Source organism: Schistocerca nitens, chromosome 1, assembly GCF_023898315.1.
Source record: "Schistocerca nitens isolate TAMUIC-IGC-003100 chromosome 1, iqSchNite1.1, whole genome shotgun sequence".
NCBI lineage: Eukaryota > Metazoa > Arthropoda > Insecta > Orthoptera > Acrididae > Schistocerca > Schistocerca nitens.
Window position 1 is genome coordinate 505,949,008 of NC_064614.1, and position 25,629 is coordinate 505,974,636.

The following is a 25,629-nucleotide window of genomic DNA, read 5'->3' on the forward strand; positions in this document are numbered from 1 at the left end:
TCGATCTCATTTTTGAGACGTTTGTATTCCTTTTTGCCTGCCTCATTTACTGCGTTTTTATATTTTCTCCTTTCATCAATTAAATTCAATATTTCTTCTGTTACCCAAGGATTTCTACTAGCCCTCGTCTTTTTACCTACTTGATCCTCTGCTGCCTTCACTACTTCATCCCTCAGAGCTACCCATTCTCCTTCTACTGTATTTCTTTCCCCCATTCCTGTCAATTGTTCCCTTATGCTCTCCCTGAAACTCTCTACAACCTCTGGTTCTTTCAGTTTATCCAGGTCCCATCTCCTTAAATTTCCACCTTTTTGCAGTTTCTTCAGTTTCAATCTGCGGCTCATAACCAATAGATTGTGGTCAGAATCCACATCTGCCCCTGGAAATGTCTTACAATTTAAAACCTGGTTCCTAAATCTGTCTCACCATTATATAATCTATCTGATACCTTTTAGTATCTCCATGATTCTTCCAGGTATACAACCTTCTTTTATGATTCTTGAACCAAGTGTTAGCTATGATTAAGTTATGCTCTGTGCAAAATTCTACAAGGCGGCTTCCTCTTTCATTTCTTCCCCCCAATCCATATTCACCTACTATGTTTCCTTCTCTCCCTTTTCCTACTGACGAATTCCAGTCACCCATGACTATTAAATTTTCGTTTCCCTTCACTACCTGAATAATTTCTTTTATCTTGTCATACATTTCATCTATTTCTTCATCATCTGCAGAGCTAGTTGGCATATAAACTTGTACTACTGTAGTAGGCATGGGCTTTGTGTCTATCTTGGCCACAATAATGCGTTCACTATGCTGTTTGTAGTAGCTAACCCGCACTCCTATTTTTTTATTCATTATTAAACCTACTCCTGCATTACCCCTATTTGATTTTGTATTTATAACCCTGTACCTACAGATTGGAAAATTGCGCAGGTCGCACCAATGTTTAAGAAGGGTAGTAGGAGTAATCCATCGAACTACAGACCTATATCATTGACGTCAGTTTGCAGTAGGGTTTTGGAGCATATACTGTATTCAAACATTATGAATCACCTCGAAGAGAACGATCTATTGATACATAATCAACATGGTTTCAGAAAACATCGTTCTTGTGCAACGCAGCTAGCTCTTTATTCGTACGAAGTAATGGCCGCTATCGACAGGGGATCTCAAGTTGATTCTGTATTTCTAGATTTCCGGAAAGCTTTTGACATCATTCCTCAAAAGCGACTTCTAATCAAGCTGCGGGCCTATGGGGTATTGTCTCAGTTGTGCGACTGGATTCGTGATTTCCTGTCAGAAAGGCCGCAGTTCATAGTAATAGAGATGATGCTGTAATTTACTGTCTAGTAAGGTCATCCGAAGACCAGTATCAGTTGCAAAGCGATTTAGAAAAGATTGCTGTATGGTGTGGCAGGTGGCAGTTGACGCTAAATAACGAAAAGTGTGAGGTGATCCACATGAGTTCCAAAAGAAATCCGTTGGAATTTGATTACTCAATAAATAGTACAATTCAACTAAGTACCTGGGTGTTAAAATTACGAACAACTTCAGTTGGAAAGACCACATAGATAATACTGTGGGGAAGGCAAGCCAAATGTTGCATTTCATTGGCAGGACACTTAGAAGATGCAACAAGTCCACTAAAGAGACAGTTTACACTACACTCGTTCGTTGTCTGTTAGAATATTGCTGCGCGCTGTGGGATCCTTACCAGGTGGGATTGACGGAGGACATCGAAAGGGTGCGAAAAAGGGCAGCTCATTTTGTATTATCACGTAATAGGGGAGAGTGAGTGGCAGATATGATACACGAGTTTGGATGGAAGTCATTAAAGCAAAGGCGTTTTTCGTCGCGGCGAGATCTATTTACGAAATTTCAGTCACCAACTTTCTCTTCCAAATGCAAAAATATTTTGTTGAGCCCAACCTACATAGGTAGGAATGATCATCAAAATAAAATAAGAGAAATCAGAGCTCAAACAGAAAGGTTTAGGTGTTCGTTTTTCCCGCGTGCTGTTCGGGAGTGGAATGGTAGAGAGCTAGTATGATTGTGGTTCGATGAACCCTCTGCCAAGCACTTAAATGTGAATTGCGGAGTAATCATGTAGATGTAGATGTACACAATTTGGGTCAGGTAGTCCTTCCACACTCACCTTATTCACTTGATCTTGCACCCTCAGATATTCACCTTTTCTGCTCTCTATCAAATGACCTTCAAGGGACATCCTTTCCAGGCAAAAATTTACTCCAAACATGGCTCGATGAGTTCTTTGCCTCAAAACCACATGATTTTCACAGTCACAAAATGGAAAAGGTACACCAGAATTGCCTAAGTATTGTAAATAGTGGAGGAGAATACATTATTGATGACTGAATTCTGTCTTGTGTTTATTAAAGTTATGGAAAAACAGTATGAATTTATACACCAACTTGCTATAAAACATTGCAATTTGTCTAAATAGGTGCAATTATTACAAGGTGATCAGTTTCAACGTCTATATTTGATAATCTGCATGTATACTGAAAATCGGACAAAGCCAATGAGTTACATCACGAGTATAAACAACATAGTGAACAATACTTACTGCAACAGCTTACAGTTATCTGATTATCACATGCCATACCAAACATTGCACAACTTTTCATGCATTAATATAGGAACCATGCCGTGGTACCATAATGGTGCACAGGTTTGAGCAGCTTATAATTCTCAATGTCAAATACATATACAGATTCCAAAAGAGAGAACCAGAAAGTAATAATTAGATCAGAAGGAGAGCTATCACAAAGTGGAAGCAGTCGTGGAGTAAAACCAATACTTAATATGACAATGCACTTACACACCTCTGATGGCACAAATGAAGCACATTTGAACAAGGACAGTGCCATAAGTCATGCAAAAGTCAGTAATACGTGACAGTAACCAAGGAGTACTCAGAAGAAAACTCATAGAATTTTATCTATTTAAAGTGATTGTAAACCCAGAAAGATTTCGAAAATTGTATCGGCCCAAGGCTGTGTAAGTCTACCTTTTGAAACCAACAATTAAGTTGCTCGCCATAGGATCTAGGAAATATTTGGAGGAAACTATATGGGTGCCATTTTAATGTCAGGAATTTAATTGGTGTTAAAATACTAAATTCTTTTTATTCTTCCTCGTGCTAAAAACATTATTCTCAAAAGCCCCTTTCTGTGATTTTTAACTTACTCTGTAGTCTTTCATAGTAATCTCTAGTAATTTACTGCCTGTGTAACTTGGGGTTTCTCTGCTGATTCACGTAATTTGTGAATATTGCATCCATCCAACACTTTTTTTAATTACATTGCGTTAAGATACGGACCCATAGTTAATACCTACCCACCCCTCCCCCTGTCTCTGGGCAAGCTGAGAAAAACCCTCAATGCATTCAAAGCTGTAATGAACAAAATGCTGAACTTTACATTGAAAAAAATATACTGTTTGTAATTAAGTAACTATTATCATATTCCTAATGTATGAATTACTAAAAAAAAATCTGTTGCTAATTATTTGGGCAAAACCAAAAAACATCTACCATTAAAAATAAAAATTGTCACTGAAATGTTTAATGTAAATGTTAAAATTAGTTAAAACTTAAAGCTGTAAAATCTACAGCAAAATTATAATATTAAAGATGAAATCATGTATTGGAGGACATTTTGATGAGAAACTTTAATTACATCAAGTGATTTAGTATTTTAATAGGAATTCAGGAAACACATGTGGCTAAATATTTCAAATTTATCTCTCTTATTAGCTTTGAGCATATAATAAATACAAACTTGAAATATGCCCTTGACTAACTGCACTTCACAGCTATATTTTTATTTGACCTAGTCTGCTAAATAACCTTCCTGCAGTTCATGTTATTGGTTGAGTTGTTATGTAATACAGTGGTATCCTGTTAATATAGGGAGAAAAATTTTATTCCCCAAAGCTTCGCAAACTCAAATGGGAATCCCTGGAGGGAAACACATTTTCTTTTGAGTAACAATGCGAGAAAATTTAGAGAACTGTCATTTGAAGCTGCCTGCAAAACTGATTAACTTCTATGGTCAGGCTTCAGAGTCATGTAGAATTTTTTAAAGGAAATCATATTCACTGTCGACTGTAGAAATTATTTATTTCACTATTGAATTTTGGCCTTTAGGCCAATTTCAAGTGTTACTGCATTTTTTTCTGTTTTTGACACTGCCCTCTATACATGTCAGATGATTTTAAAGTCTGACTTGTGCTAAAGCAAAATGTTTTGCAGCATCACTTGAAAATAGCCCAGAGGCCGAAATTGCTATAGTGAAATAAATAATCTGTGCAGTCAACAGCAAATATAGTGTCACTGTAAAAGGTGACTGCAGACCAATTCTGCTGCCACTAATGTATATTTAGCATAAGGACCACAAAGGTAAGGTAAGAGAAATTAAGGCTCATATAGATAGTCATTTTTCGCTCACTCTGTTTGCAAGTGGAACAGGAAAGGAGATGACTAAGTAGCATGGTCATTGTGGTGGCTTGCAGGGTATGTATGTAGATGTATAAAGTAGACTATTTAACTTTTTAGTCACAACTGTTATTTCTCCATAATGCATACCAGCTGTGGCTTCAATGTTTTAAGTGTGGTAGTACAGCCCAGACAGTGGCAGAGCACTTCCATGTCATGAACTTCATCAGTCAGTCTTTCACATTCCATCTGCACATTGAAGCTGCAGAGAGGAAGAGTTGCAGTTTTATGTCAAACAGTACAGAGGTATTCACCTATCCATTAGCAATGTAGAAAATGAAATCAGCTCTTTCAATGGTTCACAGTGCTGCATCTGGGGCACATAAGATTTGTTACAGCTTGCTGTTGCATCTCAGCCAGCAGTCTGCTTTCAACAGAGATGTGTAAAGAGACAATCTTAATACATTTCCCAAAACCTTGAATTGTTAGGTGGATGATTTTGCTGTGAAACAGAGTGATTATTGTAACTGTATTTTATCTAGTGATTTTTATTTACATTAAACTATAGAGTAATTTTATCTTAAATTTCTTCTTAGCCTTTCCTTATTTTACTATCAGTTTTATTTAGTGCTTATTTACTTACATTTTAACAAGCAGTTAAACATGTATAATGCAAAGATATTTAATAATAGATATTAATCTGGTTTGGTGATCAACCAGTCATGTTTGCTTGTTATAATTGTGACCCTCTTAGTAGCATATGGGCATTAATTTGAGAAGACTTGTTCATTCATCCCTCCCAGATGCACAAAAATTTTATTATTTTCTATTTTTGTACTATCATAATCTTATAACAAATGTGTAGAGAGAGTTTTGGTGTAAATGGGGGTACGGAGTTTGGGTCTCCCACAGGTCTGATCTTCCAGAGGTGGTCTTCCTTGTTCTCCCATATGTTGACATAGCCACATGTTATCTAAAAAGCTGCTATTATACTCATGGGATATCACAGTAAAATTGCTTCTGAAAAATTACTTTGTTTCACTAAATATGCAATAGAAGGCATCCACCCTAAGTATAGCCAAATATGTGGCCACCATCTGGTGTTTTGAGCTTGTCTTTCTGGTCAGTGAAACAAGTTGTAAGCTCAGCTTTTGTCAGCTTCTTCTGGTATTGCTCATCTCGGATTAATATTAAGCAATGTGAGCTTGCTGTCACAGCTGTTGGCAACTTGAGTGTCAAGTACTGGCAATAAATACTACACTCCTGGAAATGGAAAAAAGAACACATTGACACCGGTGTGTCAGACCCACCATACTTGCTCCGGACACTGCGAGAGGGCTGTACAAGCAATGATCACACGCACGGCACAGCGGACACACCAGGAACTGCGGTGTTCGCCGTCGAATGGCGCTAGCTGCGCAGCATTTGTGCACCGCCGCCGTCAGTGTCAGCCAGTTTGCCGTGGCATACGGAGCTCCATCGCAGTCTTTAACGCTGGTAGCATGCCGCGACAGCGTGGACGTGAACCGTATGTGCAGTTGACGGACTTTGAGCGAGGGCGTATAGTGGGCATGCGGCAGGCTGGGTGGACGTACCGCCGAATTGCTCAACACGTTGGGCGTGAGGTCTCCATAGTACATCGATGTTGTCGCCAGTGGTCGGCGGAAGGTGCACGTGCCCGTCGACCTGGGACCGGACCGCAGCGGCGCACGGATGCACGCCAAGACCGTAGGATCCTACGCAGTGCCGCAGGGGACTGCACCGCCACTTCCCAGCAAATTAGGGACACTGTTGCTCCTGGGGTATCGGCGAGGACCATTCGCAACCGTCTCCATGCAGCTGGGCTACGGTCCCGCACACCGGTAGGCCGTCTTCCGCTCACGCCCCAACATCGTGCAGCCCGCCTCCAGTGGTGTCGCGACAGGCGTGAATGGAGGGACGAATGGAGACGTGTCGTCTTCAGCGATGAGAGTCGCTTCTGCCTTGGTGCCAATGATGGTCGTATGCGTGTTTGGCGCCGTGCAGGTGAGCGCCACAATCAGGACTGCATACGACCGAGGCACACAGGGCCAACACCCGGCATCATGGTGTGGGGAGCGATCTCCTACACTGGCCGTACACCACTGGTGATCGTCGAGGGGACACTGAATAGTGCACGGTACATCCAAACCGTCATTGAACCCATCGTTCTACCATTCCTAGACCGGCAAGGGAACTTGCTGTTCCAACAGGACAATGCACGTCCGCATGTATCCCGTGCCACCCAACGTGCTCTAGAAGGTGTAAGTCAACTACCCTGGCCAGCAAGATCTCCGGATCTGTCCCCCATTGAGCATGTTTGGGACTGGATGAAGCGTCGTCTCACGCGGTCTGCACGTCCAGCACGAACGCTGGTCCAACTGAGGCGCCAGGTGGAAATGGCATGGCAAGCCGTTCCACAGGACTACATCCAGCATCTCTACGATCGTCTCCATGGGAGAATAGCAGCCTGCATTGCTGCGAAAGGTGGATATACACTGTACTAGTGCCGACATTGTGCATGCTCTGTTGCCTATGTCTATGTGCCTGTGGTTCTGTCAGTGTGATCATGTGATGTATCTGACCCCAGGAATGTGTCAATAAAGTTTCCCCTTCCTGGGACAATGAATTCACGGTGTTCTTATTTCAATTTCCAGGAGTGTATTTCTACACTTATGTGGCTAGTAAATGCTATTGATTTAGTGCACTGCATTGATGAGGTGTTTCATCCTTTAAAAGAATTAATATATGACACAATTGAAAGAAAAGTGCTAAACAGTAATAGTCATGATGCCTTCACTTGTAAGTGATGCAGACCAGGGCATCTCCAGACAAGTCTTCACTGGTCATAGGGGCTCCGTTCCAAGAGGGTCTCATCACTGAAGACAGTTCTACTCCAGTCAAAGATATTCCAGGCCCAAGACATGTGGAAACAACCTGGACAGCATTGGGATACCAACCTGACTGTCACTTGCCATACAGCCCAACAATTAGGAGTGGAGGTCTGGAGTGCCATTTCTTTTCATAGCAGGACCTGTTGGTTGTCGTCCACGGCATCCTCACAGAAAAGGGGTACGTCAATAATATTCTGTGTCCCATTTTGTTACCATTCATGGCTAGTCATACTGAGCTTACACTTCAGCAAGATAATGCCTGCCCACATACAGCAAGAGTTCTAATGCTTGTCTTTGTGCTTGCCAAACCCTACCTCGGCCAGCAAGGCCATCAGATCATTCTCCAATTGAGGATGTTTGGAACATTATGGGCAAGGTCTTCCATACAGCTCGGGATTTTGATGATCTAACATGACAGTTAGACAGAATTTGGCACAGTATCACTCAATAGGACATCCAACAACTCTGTTAATCACTACCAAGCCAGATAACTGCTTGCATAAGGGCCAGAGGTGGACCACTGCATTATTGATGTGCTCATTTTGGAAGCTTATTCCCTTGAACAGCTCATCCAACCTTTCTGAAATTGTAATCATTTGCTTGTTTGGTGTTTCTTAAATGTACAAGCATGTTGTTTTTATTGAATTGTATAGCTAATTTGTACTCACAACTCAACATATGTTCTTGTCCTGAGGCAGTTTTAAATTGTGCAATTAAGTGTGTGTGTGTGGGGGGGGGGGGGGGGGCCATTGCAGTATGCATACTCGTTGCTGTTGTACCGGATGATGTCATGTGGTACGGTGTATATATTTTTTTATGTGCCATAAGAAATGTATCATCTGCAGTGTGTCTCCTTTTGTTAATGAAATAATTCGGCTGGTGGTGGACATGTGTGTGGCTGTTTAACCTGGCCATTTCTACATCACATGCCAGGTGGTTCGGCAGAAAACTGGTTTGCGCTGCAGTGTGAAGATAATGCCAATATTTCATGTAGATAAACGATCGGTGTCTCTTTGCACGTCTTGCAAGGCAGATGATGATAGGTCAGCATGGGAGTTGTGAATGTACCTCTGCCTGATGATATCTCATGTTTTCAAGGCATGTCTCGTGCTGTAGTGGAATGTTCTGTGTGGAACACGTACTGTCTTAAGCAACTGAAGCCTTGCAGTAAGGTTGTCTGCAGACTCATAACATTCTGTGTGTTGCTGCAGTTGATTGCATGTGTTCATGACATTGTTCCATGTCCTGAAGGTGATCTGGTGCACATAATGTTTCTTTTCATCTGGCTCAGGAACAGTTGACCTATTGATGTGTGCTTTCATCTTGGCATGCTGCACCCATATACATCATTTGTGTTGCAGTAGAGTAGTTGCAAAGATTGTTCAGGTCCGGTGTCAGCCAGGTTGCACCACATGGTATACTGTGTCATCCTTTCTGGGTAAATAATGAATCTAGCACTTGCATGTAAGTACAGTGGGGATGGAACCATTTAGATATTTCACGTAAGATGAATACATACTTGCACTAAGAGTCTGGCATACATCTGGTGACCTCAAGACATGGAACCCACTTCAGATGTGTAAATACATTGCACATAGCATGTTCCCTGTGATGGTCATCACCATGGAAATGACACCCTGTTGTCTGTGGAGGGATAGAAATGGATGGGCATATGCCAGTGAGCGGCAATACATCTATGTGTGGCAGGTTGCCTATCTGATTGCCCTTAATGGGCCTGATGTGTAGACTGTCCTGCAGAGCAGGTCGATAACTCAGATCAATACCAGTCCCACACGAAACATTGTATGTCTGTATCTCTGTGAATATTAGAGCTAGACTGTTATGAACGCCGTTGTTGGTCCTCTCCTGGGCAAGGAGTTTGTTTGCCAAGTTGAGTCTATTCCATTCCATTCCATTCCAGTCCAGCAGGCTGGGAGGAGTTCCCAAACACACACTCACCTTTACAGACATTACCAAGATATTGGGTAGCATTTTCCTTAAAACTTTGGCTACATGTGTGTTCAACACACACATTGTACACATCTCCTCCCACCCCCACCCCCCCCTTCCTGTGTCCACCTCTTTCTCTCTCTCTCTCTCTCTCTCTCTCTCTCTCTCTCTCTCCATTCACTTCATCCTCTGTCTCTTCATCTCATCCTCCTCTTCTCTTTGTCCATCTTCTCTGGCCCATCCCTCTGACCATATCTTCCTCTTCTCCCTCTGTCCATATTCTCATCCCCCACATGCAGTTCATCTTCTTCTTCCCCTCTTCCTTTACCACCTGCCCACTACTGCACTACATCTTCCCTCTGCCTCCTGCATTTCCCCTTCCTCCTCTGTGTGTCTGTCCATCTACTCCTTACCCTCTCTCTGATCGTCTCCTCTTTCCCCTCTCTCTGGTCATCTCCTCTTCCCCCTTTCTGTGTACATCTCCTCTCTCTCTCTCTCTCTCTCTCTCTCTCTCTCACTCACTCTCACTCTCACTCTATCCATCTCTCCCCCTACTCTCTATGCCCACCTCCACTTCCTCCACACTCCCTCTGTCCATCTAGAAATGTTTCTCCCTACTTTTCCTATTTTGGTGGTAGGTTTTGATAGATAAAACAGTTCATTAGTCAATCTGTAGAATTAACGTAGGTTAATTATTCAAAGTACTTGTAATATACACACACAGAAAAAAATCACAACACCAAACAGTAATTAATGTAAAGTAATGAAATTTTGGGAATACCTTTGTCAAGGTAACATATTTAAGTGATTAACATTGCAAAATCACAGATTAATATAAGTACAAGATCAGCTACTGAAAATGTGAAATGCTGGTACATTTATAACCGTTGTAACTGCCAGAATGTTGAATGCAAGCATGCAAACAGGCATGGATTGTTTTGTACAGGTGCTGCATGTCAGTTTGTGGGATGGAGTTCCATCCCTGTTGCACTTGGTCAGGCAATACAGGGACATTGTGGATGGTGCTCAAGTTGTCGTCCTGAGATGTCCAATATGTGCTTGATTGGAGACAGGTCTGATCATCGAGCAGCCCAAGACAACATATCGACACTCTGTAAAAGTATGTTGGGGTACAACAGCGATAGTTTTATGAGCATTATCCTGTTGGAAAACAACCACCTGGAATGCTGTTCATGAGTGGCAGCACAAGAAGTCAAATCACCAGACTGGTGTACAAATATGCAGTCAGGGTGCATGGGCTAACCATGAGAGTGCTCCTGCTGTCATACAAAATCGCACTCCAGACCATAACTCCAGGTGTAGGTCCAGTTTGTCTACGAGGATGTATCAAATATAAATGACATTTTATTTTTTATTTAAATTCATTTATTGAAAAACTCAAGGCAATTATAATTTATTTTTCCATATAGTCTCTTGCTTTCAAAAGCATTTGTCCCAGCGTATGGGCAGTTTTTTGATGGCCTCATCATAAAAAGAACTGGGTTGTGTCACCAGCCAGTTGTGCACGAAGTCTTCCACACTCCGGTCATCTTCAAATCGTCGCCCTCCTAGAGCTTCTTTAAGCAACCTGAATAGATGGAAATCGCAGGGTGATAAGTCCGGGCTGTAAGGAGGATGATCAAGTGTAGTCCAGTGCATTTCCTGTAGCTCGGAGACAGATAGAGCTGCAGTATGGAGTTGTACATTGTCTTGGAGGATGATGACCTGTCGAATCGATTGGTTTCGACTTTTGCGGCAATATGCAACCCTCGCCTTGTTCAACAGTTCGCAGTAGTAAGCAGCACTGACTGTGCTTCGCTCATGCAAAAAATCAATCAGCGAAATGCCTCGCTGATCGAAAAAAATGGTTGAAAGAACCTTGCCAGCTGACAGTAGAGTCTTGGCTTTCACTGGTGCTGCCTCCCCTTTCCTCTGGCACTGCTTACTGGCTTGTTTGGATTCTGGAGTGTAGTTGTGAACCCATGATTCGTCGCAGGTGATGATACAATTCAAAAATGCATCCCCTTCTTCCACAAACCGTGCTGTAAACCTCTGACAGGATACCAAACATCTCAACTTCAGATTTTTGGTCAAAAGTTCAGGGACCCATCTGGAACACACTTTACGGAACTGTAGGTCGTTTGTGATGATTGCTTGACAGCTCCCATAACTGATTCTGGCATTTTGTGCAATTTCTGATACTCTCGCCCATCAGTAGTCGTCAGTCATATCTTTAACCACATGAATGTTTTTGTCTATAACGCTGGTCCGAGGGCGGCGAACATGTTGCTGATTTTCCACATGTTCTTGTCCTTCCTTGTACTTTTTATGCCAGGAAAACACATGCGTCCTTCATAGTGTTTTATCACCTAACTGTGCAGTCAATCACTGGTAAATTTCTGCCGCTGTAACTCCTTCATGAGCAAGAAATTTTATTATTATGCTTTGCACAATGGAGGAGTGCACCTGTTGCTCCTACCAACTGTTGATGTTCAGGAACAAAAATCCCATTTATATTTGATCGCCCCTCGTACCATGCAGACAGTTTGATTGCAAGCCCTCAACTAGCCTCCTCCTAACCAACACAAGGCCATCACTGGCACCAAGGCAGGACCAGCGCTCATCAGAAAAACCAACAGACCTTCACCTTGGCCTCCAGTGAGCTCTCACCTGACATCACAGAAGTTGCGAATGACAGTGGTTTGGGGTCAGTGGAATGCCAGCTACAGGACGTCTGGCTCGAAGCTGTTCTTGAAATAATTGATTTGTAACAATTCATTGCATCACTGTGATGCCAACTGCTGCTGCAGATGTAGTACAGTATGCCAGAGCCATAAGCCAAACAAGATGGTCTTCCCTCTCGGTATTGCCTCGTGGCCGATTGTAAATTCCATGACCTCTATTGCCAGCAATCATTTACAGTGGCTACACAGCTGCCAAGTCTTCCTGCAGTATTGCAGAAGGAACATCCAGCTTCTCATAACCATATTAAACGAACTCGTACAAACTCAGTGAGGCATTGATAATCGCGTCTTTATCACCTTAAAGGCATTCTTGACGAACATCAACTCACCATGTCAAGTCTGAAAGCTAACTAACACTCACAATTGACACAGTGTGTATTTAAAGCAAACCTGATTTACATCCTCACAATGGCGCTGTTAGTGCCAGTGTTATGTGAGTGGCATGAAATTTGAATAGATATCATCTTTTAGATGTAGAAATATGTCTACCAACTTTCGTTTATGTCGCACAACTCCATCTTGTTTCCCCCTCCCCATCAGTGTATTTAGTGGTCACGTTATTTCTTTTGCTGAAAGGGTCCTCCTAATCAGTGCCCCTTTAAGTGTGGATCAAGTCTTCTCTGTGGACTACTACTCCTTTTGCATCATAAGTTACTGAATGAGATTTCTGTTATCGATGTATCCAGCGGAATGACACAACAAGATAGTTTGAACTCGTACTGCCTGTAATATACAATTATAGATGATGACAGATCAACTACATCTGCTTTTATTCCAGTCAGACCAGATAGTGTATGTTTATCAGAGCTCATCAAGACAATAACAATTGGTACAAGTATATTTCAGAAGGATTTGTTCTCTGGCGAGTATTTCTTTGACATCATGGAGATCACGCTCTCTCCACTCCCTACACCAGCAGCACTACAGAGCAGACAACTCCACCCATCAAACAGAAGTGCACACCTCCCAGAAGTGCACACCTCTGCTTCCTGCTTACTAACTATATTAACTGACAAACATCTTTTGTCAGCCAAGGAAGGGCAGGGAAGTGGGACTTTTCATTCCCAGAATGACATGTCATACATCAATCTCCTCCTCCCCCTCTCACTGTCCATTTCCTCATCTGTCTCTCTCTGTTCTCCCCTGCTTTCCCCCTCTCTATTTCCATCCCGTCACCTCTCTCCCCTCTCATACCCTCCTGCCACCTCTGTCCCCATCCTTACCTTCCTCTGTCCACCTCAACCTTCCACCAGCCATTCCCATCCACATGTGTAGCTGCTGCTAAACAGTTTGCTAAAACAGCCTCTCATGGAGGACAACCTAAATGTCAGTAGCTTAATAACTGGTTTTTGCCCCTTACATACAAGCTGCAATGTACGGCAAGTTGATGAACCACCAAAACATCCTGCCTATTGTGCAATCTCACAACAACAGCACTAATGCTGTTGCTCTTCATATTGATGCATTAGAGGAATACAGAGAAGTCCTCTTTCCGCACCGGAGTTGAAGAACAGGATTTGAAGTTAGAGAATTAACTGGTGATTTAGGAATTGCTCATGGGAAAGGCCAACAGATAGTTGCATCACAAATTGTTGAAGAAGTTGATTTTATTATGGATTAGAATGCTGACTGCTTTGTGCAGTCTTCAAGCTGTGCACAAACTGTATCACAACAGCTGAACATTTCATGATCCTCTGTTTGAGTGCTGCAGACACTTGTGAAATGCTATCTCTAGTCCGGTTCCAGGCTGTCATGGATGCAAGTGGTCAACACATTGTGCAACTTTTGTAAACTAGAACATAAACATGGTATGCAATTAACATATGTTACCTTGTCATGTAGAAATTAAAATGTGTTTCTTCAGTGGTGTATTCATTATTTCTCTTCCGCATGTCCGTACAAATGTTTCTACAACTTTCTTTGTCCAACAACCACTCATTTTTCATGGTTGCATTCTCAAATAGTGAAAGTTTAGTTATAGTTACCCTGTACCTCAGAAAATTATGAGTACAGATTGCTGAGTGGGGTCCCCAAGCTTCGTCAGTGTTAAGGGCCTCACACAACTTTAAACACTCTGAGGAAATCTGGTAATATGTGTTCCTGCGGAACTGTCATAGCAATTTCACTTATGAGGATAGACATCATTTAAACCTCGAGATCCGTATATCAGAGTCCAGTAAGAACACTGATCACTGTGCTGTTGACCATCCTAAATCTGTCATATGTCATTATAAAACTCAAGTAAGAAAACTAAAATATTATGGAATTAATGGCATATTTGTTGCACAAGGAATGTTACTATCTTAATAAAAAGCAGATGTCCACACTGGTAAATGCACCACGAAGAAAACAATTAAGTTATACTCAAACACTCAAGTGTAGTAATCAGGTACTCACACTCAACCATACTGGACCCAGCCAGTTGACAGATGAAAAAGCAACTGGTTCTGAACAGTTTGTCTTAACCCATTATATCCCCATAATTTTTTTTAACGTATGATATATCATACAGTGGGCAGTAAAGGGAAAAGTTACTGAGGTATGATGTATCATACAATGGGCAATAAGAAATAGAATCACAATTTTACCACAAGTAATATGTAGAATTTTTTGTGATTATCAATTATTACACAATTAAATGAAGAAAAAGTACAATAATAATTTCCAGGTATTGTTATGTCCATTTTATTTATATTTTAAAGTTACGTTATTTATTTATACACTAATGACTCTAAGCACTATGGGACTTAACATCTGAGGTCATCAGTCCCCTAGACTTAGAACTACTTAAACCTAACTAACTTAAGGACATCACACACATCCATGCCTGAGGCAGGATTATGTACCAAGTATACATAGCAAATCCATATAGTAACAAAATAACTGTACTGCATTATGTGAATAAAGTAAGACATTGTAATAATAAAGGACAAATGACAAATCTGATGAGATATCCATTACATGTAGCTAAACACCACCATTTGAAACCATAGTGAATTGGCTTGCCTCTTATAAACCGTTTCACAAAGTGATGGCCATAATAAGGCTCCATGGCCTCATCCAAGGAGAAGATTGACACCAGATTCTTTTCCAATGCTGTCATTATCATTGACATGGAAGAATCTATGAATTTTGTCAAACGTATTTCTGGAGAAGGAATTCGAAACAAGGACATTGTTTGTGTCAGGTCCGATCTCCCAGTACATACGTCTATGCATCACCTTACAATACCCAGATAACAGTATTTGTAGATGCCATCATGGCTTGTTTGTATGTTGTGTCCCGTTTGAGCAGCATATTTTACTGTCTCTCTCGTCAGAATCTCAACCAAATCAGCATCAAAAACTTTACGATAAAGATCTATTGGAGCAGAGTTTGGCGTGCAGAGATGTTTTTTTATATCAAGTGTAGGATCACAAGATACCTCAAATTTTTGTGAAGAGTCTAGTCTTTCTTCTATCCACTGTCTTGCTTTCCTAATTCGGAACTGAGATCGTGATTTGGAATTGCAGGGGTTTTCCTCTTGCGTAGATAAAGATGTAACATTTCCAACAAGGCTGTCAGTATTTACTGATCTTATCTCTGAAGTTTGTCCCAGAGGCTTAATCTCTAAAGCAGGAACAGTCACAGGTTGTCCTTTTGCATCAACCTGCATCATCTTTAGCAGTGTGCTCACCATCATTTGGTTGAACAAGTACAAATTCAGGCTCCTGACATGCATCAAATATGTCAGACAAAGTTTCATTATCTTCTTCTGTGAAGAACAGGCTCTATTTAGAAACTCCTCTAAGTCCCTCTCCTTTTCCAAATTACATCTGAAATAAATTGGACCAACTGTGAGAAAATGACCCCTTACTGCCCACCGTATGATATTTCATACGTAAAGATATAAACCTGTACCACAACAAAGCAGATAATGTACTGTTTTCCAATTTGTGCCTATGTATTGCATTTAAGTATTCAGATTACTAATCTGTAAAAATATGAGCAAAACAATGAACTTGCACATCATAATTTTATAATTACTTAACGCCTGTCCATGACAAGAAGCAGCAGAGTCAATAGCACTACAACAAATGCTTTCCACCAGGAAATAAACAATCCCGATCTCCACTCCTACTGTCAGTTTCAACAGTGGACTTTCAAACTATAAATAAAACATAAAAGCAATATTTCAGTTGTTGAGAAAGAGCTTCTGGAAACAAATAAGCCTGAGAAGGGCAAGCGTATGATAAATCATACGATGGGATATAATGGATTAATCTCAGGAAGAATAATAGTGTATAATTTCACACACAAAGAAATAATCTGCTGAAACCAGAAATAAACATCAGTGGTCAAACACTAAATGTAACACACCATATATAAAATTATTTGTATTTGCAGACATAAAGCTAAAATGGACTCAACAAATAAATTTGTTAATTGCAAAGCATAGTTAACTCAGAAGGAAAATTCTCTTGAAAAAACTGTAAAATTAAGAGACAGAATTGTACTTACCTTCAGCACTCCCCACTGCAGGGACAACAGGTGAGCCCCTGTCATCCTGGGGTCTGAGTGTACTGCTCTTCCCAAATGTATCCCTCTGCCCTCCCTGAGAAAGGAAGTTTACATACCCTTTAAAAAAAAGTTTGTCTATTGGCAGTACTGACATTTCTCTGGGAGGTTAGTAATGACCAGCAATTGTGTATTGTATTGAATAAGAACAAAAATTGATGATAGGTAATTATTAATGCAAGTCCTCCTTGTTAATGTATACATCACCACTTCCATACCCCAAAAAGCTCTCTTTTATGTTGCATGAATGGCTAATGTTACAGTTTCAACAAATATATATGCTACAGTTTCATGTCATGCACACCGTGAATTAATTTACATAATAATTTTTTAGAACATTTCTCTTGGAGAATAACGGTTTTTGTTTTACTTAAAAACGAACATGAATGATCAAAACTGCAGGAAACTTGTTTTCTTTTTTTATGAGGTTACCAGTTTTGGTCTGTTTTACACTATCTTCAGACCTCGCACCATGATGGTAGACAGTGGCTGTGAATGGAGCAGGTTCTATGACTCCAGGAGCAGTCAGCATTCATGGAGTCGTACGGCCTGCTCGGTTCACAGCCGCCATCTACCATCATGGTGTCAGGTCTGAAGATGGTCTAAAACAGACCGAAACCAGTAACCTCATAAAAAGAGAAGTTTCTTGCAGTTCATTTTTTATTTACATGATTTTCTTATGTTACTTCATAACTTTGGAATGATGTGTTCATGAAGTTCGTAATCTTGTTTTTGTCTTCATGTAACTTGCCTTGTCATTAGTATAAGAGTGCTGCAAAGCCCACCATTTAACATCAAACCATATAGCCTTTGCATTATTTTAAAACGCAGCAATGTAGTCGAGTCGACGAGAGGTAATCACTGACAGATGGCAGCAACAAAGACTAGAAAAAATCACATTATGTGGTTGGTTGAGGGAGACATGCAAAACAGCTGCACCAAGCCCACTACAACTGTCAGGGACCTTCTCTCACCGACTCAATTGTAGGCTGTCTCTGAATAATCGTCCTAGTGCATGTTTTTCAGGTGCTGACTGCCATAGAAGTAACACACACCCAAATGTGTGTCTTACCACCACTTGGTCTACTTTTAGGAGCACTCTCAAGCTATGATGGCACAGTTCTGTCAAGAGTTTGTCAGCTGCTCACAAGGTGTGTAAAATTCGAACTAGGTGGCATTGATCAATTTCACTCTGTATTTCTGCATCTGTCAAATTCATTTCTTTCCCTAGTGAAGTATGTATGACAAGTGGCATACCCAAAGTAGTCTTGGTTCTGGCTATTTCTCAGTGGTTAATGATTTATAGCAAATAACTTCATGAGTAAATTTTCTCACATCTAAATTATTACCATTGGTGTTGATTAATAGCTTCAGTCTTACACGAGGCCACATCCAGATACAAATCCCATGAATAGAATGTGTGTCAAACTGAAAGCATTCAAGGGCATGTCACATTTCATGTTTAACATAGCAAGATATTGAATGCTTACTGTTTGTGATGCATTTCAAATGCAAAAATTAGATCAGAAGATGACCAAATGTATAGATTGAAACTAATATTCAGTGAGGCCAATTTTACTGATCTAGGTGGAAATGAACGTGAAGCACTTACAGTGTTCACTGTTTCTCCATGATGTTTAACTTTGTGATTCATGAATATACACATTTCATGTGCATGTTGTCCAACCAAAAATGGTGAAACTGAAATTGTAAGTTGACATAAAACAAAAGAAGATTAAAAAAAAATCATAGCGTTTGGATACATACATTTGTTGTGTCAATGGTAGAATGATAAAGATAAAAAAAGAGATAATTGTATAAACGTAATCTCACTTTATAGTCTTATAGCTTTCAGTTTTCATTGTTTTCATGTTTGAGTCTAATACTCTGTATTTGAGCTTCATAGAATTTAAAGTTCATTACTACCTGTATATTAGCTAATGATATTTTAAACATTCAGCTGGCAAATACAATTATGATAGCTGGCATATATTATTGAAATTGTTACAAAAATTTTGTTGCAGATGCAACAGTGCTGTCACAGAAAAATCTTCACCAGAGATGAAGGAATATTTTGAGGAAGTGTCACAAACACTGAAACAATATAATGCTGAAATGCACCATACACTCAAAGGAGGTGTAAGTATCAACTTTAAAGTGGGAGTGACCTGCAATTAATTTTCTTGCTTCTCTTGTGAACGCTATTAAGCAACCTAGAGGTTGTGTGTTGATTTGATCTTATTGTCTCAGTGGGATGTCAGTTTATTAGCCTCTTTTATAACTTCAGATCCTCTCAGACTGACAACTCATTTATTACATTTTGTATCATCAGAGAGCATTGAAATACTTAGCAATAATTATCCCACTGCAATAATTCAGAATATACATAATTGCTGTTGACTTGCTGTAGAAAAATGTGGATTACTTCATAGTCATTTGTTAACCCTCAAAGCAGACATGAAATTTTCGAAACACGAGCAGGCACATGATGTACTTTGTACATGTGTAAAGAATATCTGTTATTATAGTACCAAAATAAACATGTATGAACAAAATCACAGTTTAATCTTAGTTTATTTAAACAATAATAAAATAAACATATTATGTGAGCTAAATCACTGTTTAATTAAACAATAATAAAATAATCTTTGATTTTATCACTCTGTTGCAAGTGTTAACCCACAGTAATGAACCACTCGAAGCATTAAATGGTGCGATTGCCTCAGATCCCAGCCAAATGCTTATTCAATTACTAATTGTCTTGTAGACAATTGCCTTATTGTGGAATTGTGCTGGTAGCTCAGAATCTGGGGCATTTTCTTGTGTGGATCCTACGTTTATTCTCACCTAGCTCGCTGTTTAGTTTATACTGCTGATGTTCACTTGGACATGTGCCAACACACGTTATCACGGTGTTAGATAAAGCAAGAATGGTGGCGGAGGTGCAGACTCACAATTATAAGACAACAATGGAATGGTACAAGACAATTTTATTTGTGGCTGGCGCACATTATACGTAGATTGCCCACTCTAGGGTTAATTACTGAATGTTCAGTTATTTCCCCATCTTGACCAAAGGCCAAAGAAAAGTATATGTACAGAAGCATGTTTATGAGATTTATTTTGTTGTAAAAATGCTAAAAACACCCAAGGTGCCAACAAACTGGCCCTCAACCATTTCTACTTAAAATGAAATCCCAGTTGCTTATACTTACAAGAATGTGGAGTACAGCTGCAATGCAGTATTTGTCACTTGTCAGAGACTGGACCTAATTTATAAAACTGGTCAACAACAACAAACTGGAGAGTAGTTTCTCCTTTTATTCCACCCCTTTGGCATGCTGCCCCCCCCCCCCCCCCGCCTCCCTCCAACACCTCTTTTTGGGATGGGGATGCTGCAACATTAAGTTTTGATTATTTATTGTACTTTCACTTCCAACTTGTTGTTTTCTGGCTCTGTCATAGACAGCTAAGTTCAAGGCTACTCGTCAAAAACATTATCTTAATTTCAGCTCTCTCCCCTCCTCCTGCCCGCTCCGTTCCTTACCTCTGCAATACAACTTAAATACTAACAAGGTTTTTTGGCATTACAGAGCTGAACTACATTTTCATTCATATGTTTTGAATACCTTTGAATTTGTATAAATTCATTCTCAATTTACTATTTCAGATATATCTCATAACCCTATTTTGAACATACAGTACTAGGTTAAGCAAAGTGATGATTTGTTGACACTCATCCCAGTGTGAACACACTCCACCTGAAGGTGCCCTTCCTATCTGAAGGTGACCTTCCTTTCTGTCCGATTGGTGTCCAGTGTCAATCGACCTTTATTTTCAGTCTATCACTGTCTGTCATTTTTGGATGCTCCCCGCCCTTCATTCTTCTTCTTCTTCTTCTTCTTTCGCACTGTATTTTCCATTTATACAATACGTAGCTTCTCTTATTCCTTTCTTTCATTACATTCTTCTGAAATATGTTTCATTACTTTTAAATCAATACTAAATTCATAATGATTTTGCCGATGTGACCAAGGCTCAGTTATGTCACAACAATGTACTTTCCTCCTAACTTCCCAGAAGAGAAAGTTTAAATGTTTCCAAACATTGCATTCTTATTGTATACAATGCTATTGCTTGGTGTATCTACCATCCAGATCTAAGTATTGTGTCACAATTTCCCGTATTTCCTATTTCTGCTTGAGACTGGTGATAGCTGAAGACGTAACAATTGAGAAGTGCTCTCTTGCAGTAAGTAAAACAGATAGCTGAAGAGAAAATTATATATATTTTTGACAATAGTTTTTGCATTAGTCCTGAAGCAAATATTCTACATTTGCAAGTTTTCTCTGTAGAGAGTGTGCTTAACTGTATTCTAGATGAAATAATTCCTCCTACTTTTGTCTGTTCGTAGACATTTGAGGATGGAGTCAGTTTCCATAAAATTGCTCCGAGCTGTAGAAGTATTCTGATAAACACCACTTGTGGCTGTGGTCGAAATGTTGATTCATCATTTTATAATATGAGATGGTCTGCAATCCAGAAGAATGTTATGGAACTTTTCCATTTCATTTATAAATAGAGATTGAGTAGAATAACACCTGGCAACTGTAATAGATTCAGTGTGGTCATTGTAATCCCTATTGGAATAGTATATAGAATGTTCAGAAAAGTTTCTTAGTGAAAACTGTTTCCATAATTTTATCGGCGTTTTCCTTGGAGCAACTACTAATTTAGAATTTCTAGCAACAATTGTCTTTTCTGTTGATCTATTGTGGATACAGGACAGTGACCTGTCACACACAAGAGATATTAACGGCAGGCATATGTTTTTCAGAAATTATTATTTCATTTACACCGCAAGTTTCAGCATTTCGTTAATGCTATCTTCAAGCCCCTATGCCCTCCATGTACAGAGAATCCAATACATTGATGCGTGCCTAACTGGAGCCATCAGTACCAGGACTCCAAGAATTTTTTGTGCAGTGTACACTTCAGAGACTTGACAACTGATTAAAAATGCAGATTAAAAACAATAAAGTGGTAAAACGTAGGAAATTAAGGAGGTGGAACCAGGATAATAAATAATAGAGACAGGAAGTGCAAAACTTCAGAGTAATAATGGCTAGAGAAAGAGTGTGAATCTGTGTTGTAGTTGTGGTCTCCAGTCCAAAGACTGGTTTGATGCAGCTCTCCTCACTAACGTATCCTATGCAGGCCTCTTCATGTCTGAATAACTACTGCAGCTTACATCTATTTGAACCTACTTACTATAGTATCTTAGTCTCCCTCTACATTTTTACATTTTTTACTACATGCCCCCACCCAAACTATCTTCACTACCAAATTGACAAATCTTTGATACTTCAGGGTGTGTCCAATCAACCAATCACATCTTCTAGTGAAGTTTTACCTCAAATTTATTTTGCCTCTGGTTGTATTTAGTATTTTCTCAATAGATATTCAATCTACTCTTCTAACCTTCGGCATTATTTTGTAACATCGTATTTCATAAAATTCTATAATGTCTTGCCTGAACAGTTTATTGTCCACATTTCATTTCTATACAAGTGTACACACCAGGAAAGGCTTCACACTACTTAAATTCCTATTAGATGTTAATAGATTCACCTTTTTCATAAATTCTTTTCTTGTTACATCCAGTCTGTGTTTTATATCCTGTCTAATTTGGTCATGTTGGTTATTTCACTGCCAAAATAAAACTCATCTGCTACATTTTGTGCCGAATTTCCTAATGTAATTCCCTCAGAGTCACCTTAAAATTCAGCTACATTCCATTACCCTAGTTTTACTTCTGTTGATATTCATATTACAACCCCTTTTCAGGGCACGATCCATTCTGTTCAACTGTGATTTGAAGTCCTTTGCTGTCTCTAATAGAATAACAATGTCATTAGTAAATCTCAAAGTTGTTATTTCTTCTCTTCTCACGTTAATTCCCTTCCCAAATTTCTCCTTGGCTTCCTTTATTTTTTGCTGAAAGCACAGACAGGATAACATTGTGGATATGCCACAGTACTGCCTCACTCCCTTCTCAACCACTGCATCTCTTTCATATCCTTCAACTCATACTGCTGAAGTTTGGTCTCTGTGCAAGTTGTAAATAACCTTTCAGTCCATGTATTTTATACCTGTTACCTTCAGAATTTCAAAGAGTTTATTTCAGTCAACACTGTCAAAAGCTTTCTCTAAATCTACAAATGCTATAAATGTAAGTTTGGCTTTCTTCAGGCTGTCTTCCTATGTAAGTCATAGGGGTCAGTATTTCGTTGCATGTTTCTACATATCTCCGGATCCCAAAATGATCATCCCCAATGTCTTTCCATCCATCTGTATATAATTTGTGCTGTAGTTTGCAGTAGTATTCCCACCAGTCAGCACCTGTCTTTTTTGGAAATGGAATTATTACGGTACATTCTTCTTGGATTTCAAGGGTATTTTTCATGTTCATATATTTTGCACTCCAGGTGGAATAGTTTTGTCATGTCCGGCTCTCCAAAGGATCTCAATAATTCCAAGAGAATTTCCTCTACTCCAAGGGTCTTGTTCCAACTTGGTTCTTCCTGTGCTCTGTCAAATTCTTCTTGCATTATATCTTTCATAGCTGTTTAAGTGTTCATTACTATGAGAAAGATGGATACAACATACAGTAAATCTAAAGAAATATTAGAGAAAAGAAGTAGCTGCGTGAAAAATTAAGAGCTGAGATGACAAGCTAGTACTAAGCAATGTAGAGTAGGCTGAAAGATGGAAGGAATATATAAATCAGTTATACACAGGAAACGGAATGGAAATCAATATTATTGCAAAGGAAGAGGAAGTAGATAAAGATGAGATGTGGGAATGTTATTTATTCCATAGAAGGCAGAGACTAACAGATGTGAACATTAGAGAACTGTCATTTTTATCAGTCTTAATTGCAAAATATTTACATTAATTATTTACAAAAGACTGATAAAAACTGGTCTTGGGGAAGATCATTTTGCATCCCAGAGAAATTTAGAATCATGCGAGGCAATGCTGATCCGACAACTTAGATTGAAAAGAGGCAAACCTACGTTTATAGCATTTGTAGATTTAGACAAAACTGTCGACAATACTGACTGGAATAAATTCAATGAAATGCTGACTGTCTCAAAGATGAAATACAGACAGAAAGGTTGTCTACAATGTGTACAGAAACCAGACTGTAGTTTCAAACAGTTGAAGGACTTGTAAGGGAGTCGGTACCTGAGAAGTTAATGAGACAGGGTTGCAGCCTGTCTCCTGTGCTGTTCAGTTTGTAGGTAGAGCAGCCTATAAAGGAAACCAAGGAACAGTTTTGAAAGGACTTAAAGTTCAAGAAGAAGTAATAAAAAACATAACTCTGAGACAGCAAATACTTAAAAGATCTGTTGACAGGAATGAGTAGTGCCTTGAACAGAGACTACAAGTTAAATAACAACAAAGTAAAGTAAAACAGGATTAAGAGATGCAGTCAAATCAAATGATGCTGTGGTATTTAGATTGCAAAATGACACTGCAAGTAGTAGATGAGTTTTTCTAATTATGGTAAAAATAAGTGATGATGGCAAAGGTAGAGAGTTTATGAATTGCAAACTGACAGCAACAAAAAGACAGTTCTGAAAAATAGAAGCAGGTTAGCTTCTAAAATTTTTAATTGCTACAACTACTTTGCTGGTTGTACTTGTTCTGGCACATAGCCTTGTACAAAAGTGAAACATGAATGTTGAACAGTACAGTCAAGAAGAGACTAGAAGTTCTCAAACTATGGTGCTACAGAAGAACATTGAAGATTAAATGGATAGACCAGATAACTAATGGGGTGATTCTAAATCAAATCAACTAGAAAAAAAAATTAATGGCACAACTTGATGAAAAATCAGACTTGATTAAGAGTTCCTTTTTTGGTGATTTGTTTTATATGCAACTTATATGGATTACACTTAAAAAGAAATTACATCTTGTTGCTTGCTTTGATTCTCAATGTTTGTATTATGTAAACAGTCTAAAAGACCAATTTACCAACCATATTTTGTCTTGCAGTTACTGAAATAAATTTGTTCTTGAAAGGTTTTCAAAAATGTTTCAGTAACAATAAATTGCTCATTTACTACCTGCAAAAAAGCAGTTACTGTGTGACAGTTATGTACAGAAAGTCACTGGCTCTGTAACCAGGAGTTCCCTGGAAAACAAGAGTGCAAAGGGGTTAGATGTGTAAAACACCCTTACTCAATAGGTTTGAGAGTAACAAACACTGTACATAATACGAAGATAATATGAAACTGAAATTAGTAATGGAGTAAAATAGAATCATCTATCTGAAGACTCAGATCCACAGCTCTCAATTAATGCTTCACAGTGTTTCTGGTTATTGTGATCTGTGTGCATCCTCAATTTTTATTGCATTAGCTGCCATTTGTTTATAATGTATATCTTATAAATAAAATAAAATTTTATACTTGCCACAGCACCAAATATTTTACAAGAAAAATAACTCCCATTCTTCAGTTCATTTATCAAGAGACTTGAATATTGTCTCCTGAATGGAAAGGAAGTTTGGGTGTGAAACAAAAACCAGTATTCCTTCCGGTTCTAAGTTGTCTTGGTAGAGAAATAGAACTGAGTTCCAGGAATAGTAAGAGAGAGGTACCTGCATATTGAAACTTTTGAGTGTACCCCCATGGTCCCTTCAAACTGCTTTATGGGTAGAGCCATGCCCATGAAAGGCAGAGATCTAGCTCAACATTCCTTTGAAGTCAGAAAGCTTTCATTTCCAAGCTCCTTCTATAAATTTGAAATGTGAAAGGGTTAATTAAGTCAGCTTTTTACATTTAAATGTAAATGTGTTAAGCAGGAGTGCCCGGAGGCTCTCATACCAGTAGGGGCAAAACATTTTTGCCATACCTGTGATTTTGGAATTTTGTAGGCATTATCTGATCATCATTTTTCTGTTAGTTTCTACAGTGCATTTTTAATAGCTAGC

At 39.3% G+C, this 25,629-nt stretch overlaps 1 protein-coding gene across 3 annotated transcripts in view; it reads left to right on the forward strand.

The window, feature by feature from the left end:
- LOC126252933 (centromere protein I-like) overlaps positions 1 to 25,629 on the forward strand; it is a 370,827-nt gene that overhangs the window by 316,449 nt on the left and 28,749 nt on the right. For all 3 annotated transcript variants that reach the window (XM_049953938.1, XM_049953931.1, XM_049953948.1), the window contains exons 14-15: positions 17,649 to 17,773; positions 18,647 to 18,761. In XM_049953938.1, the coding sequence (XP_049809895.1) occupies positions 17,649 to 17,773; positions 18,647 to 18,761 (240 nt within the window). The remainder of the gene's footprint in view (positions 1 to 17,648; positions 17,774 to 18,646; positions 18,762 to 25,629) is intronic.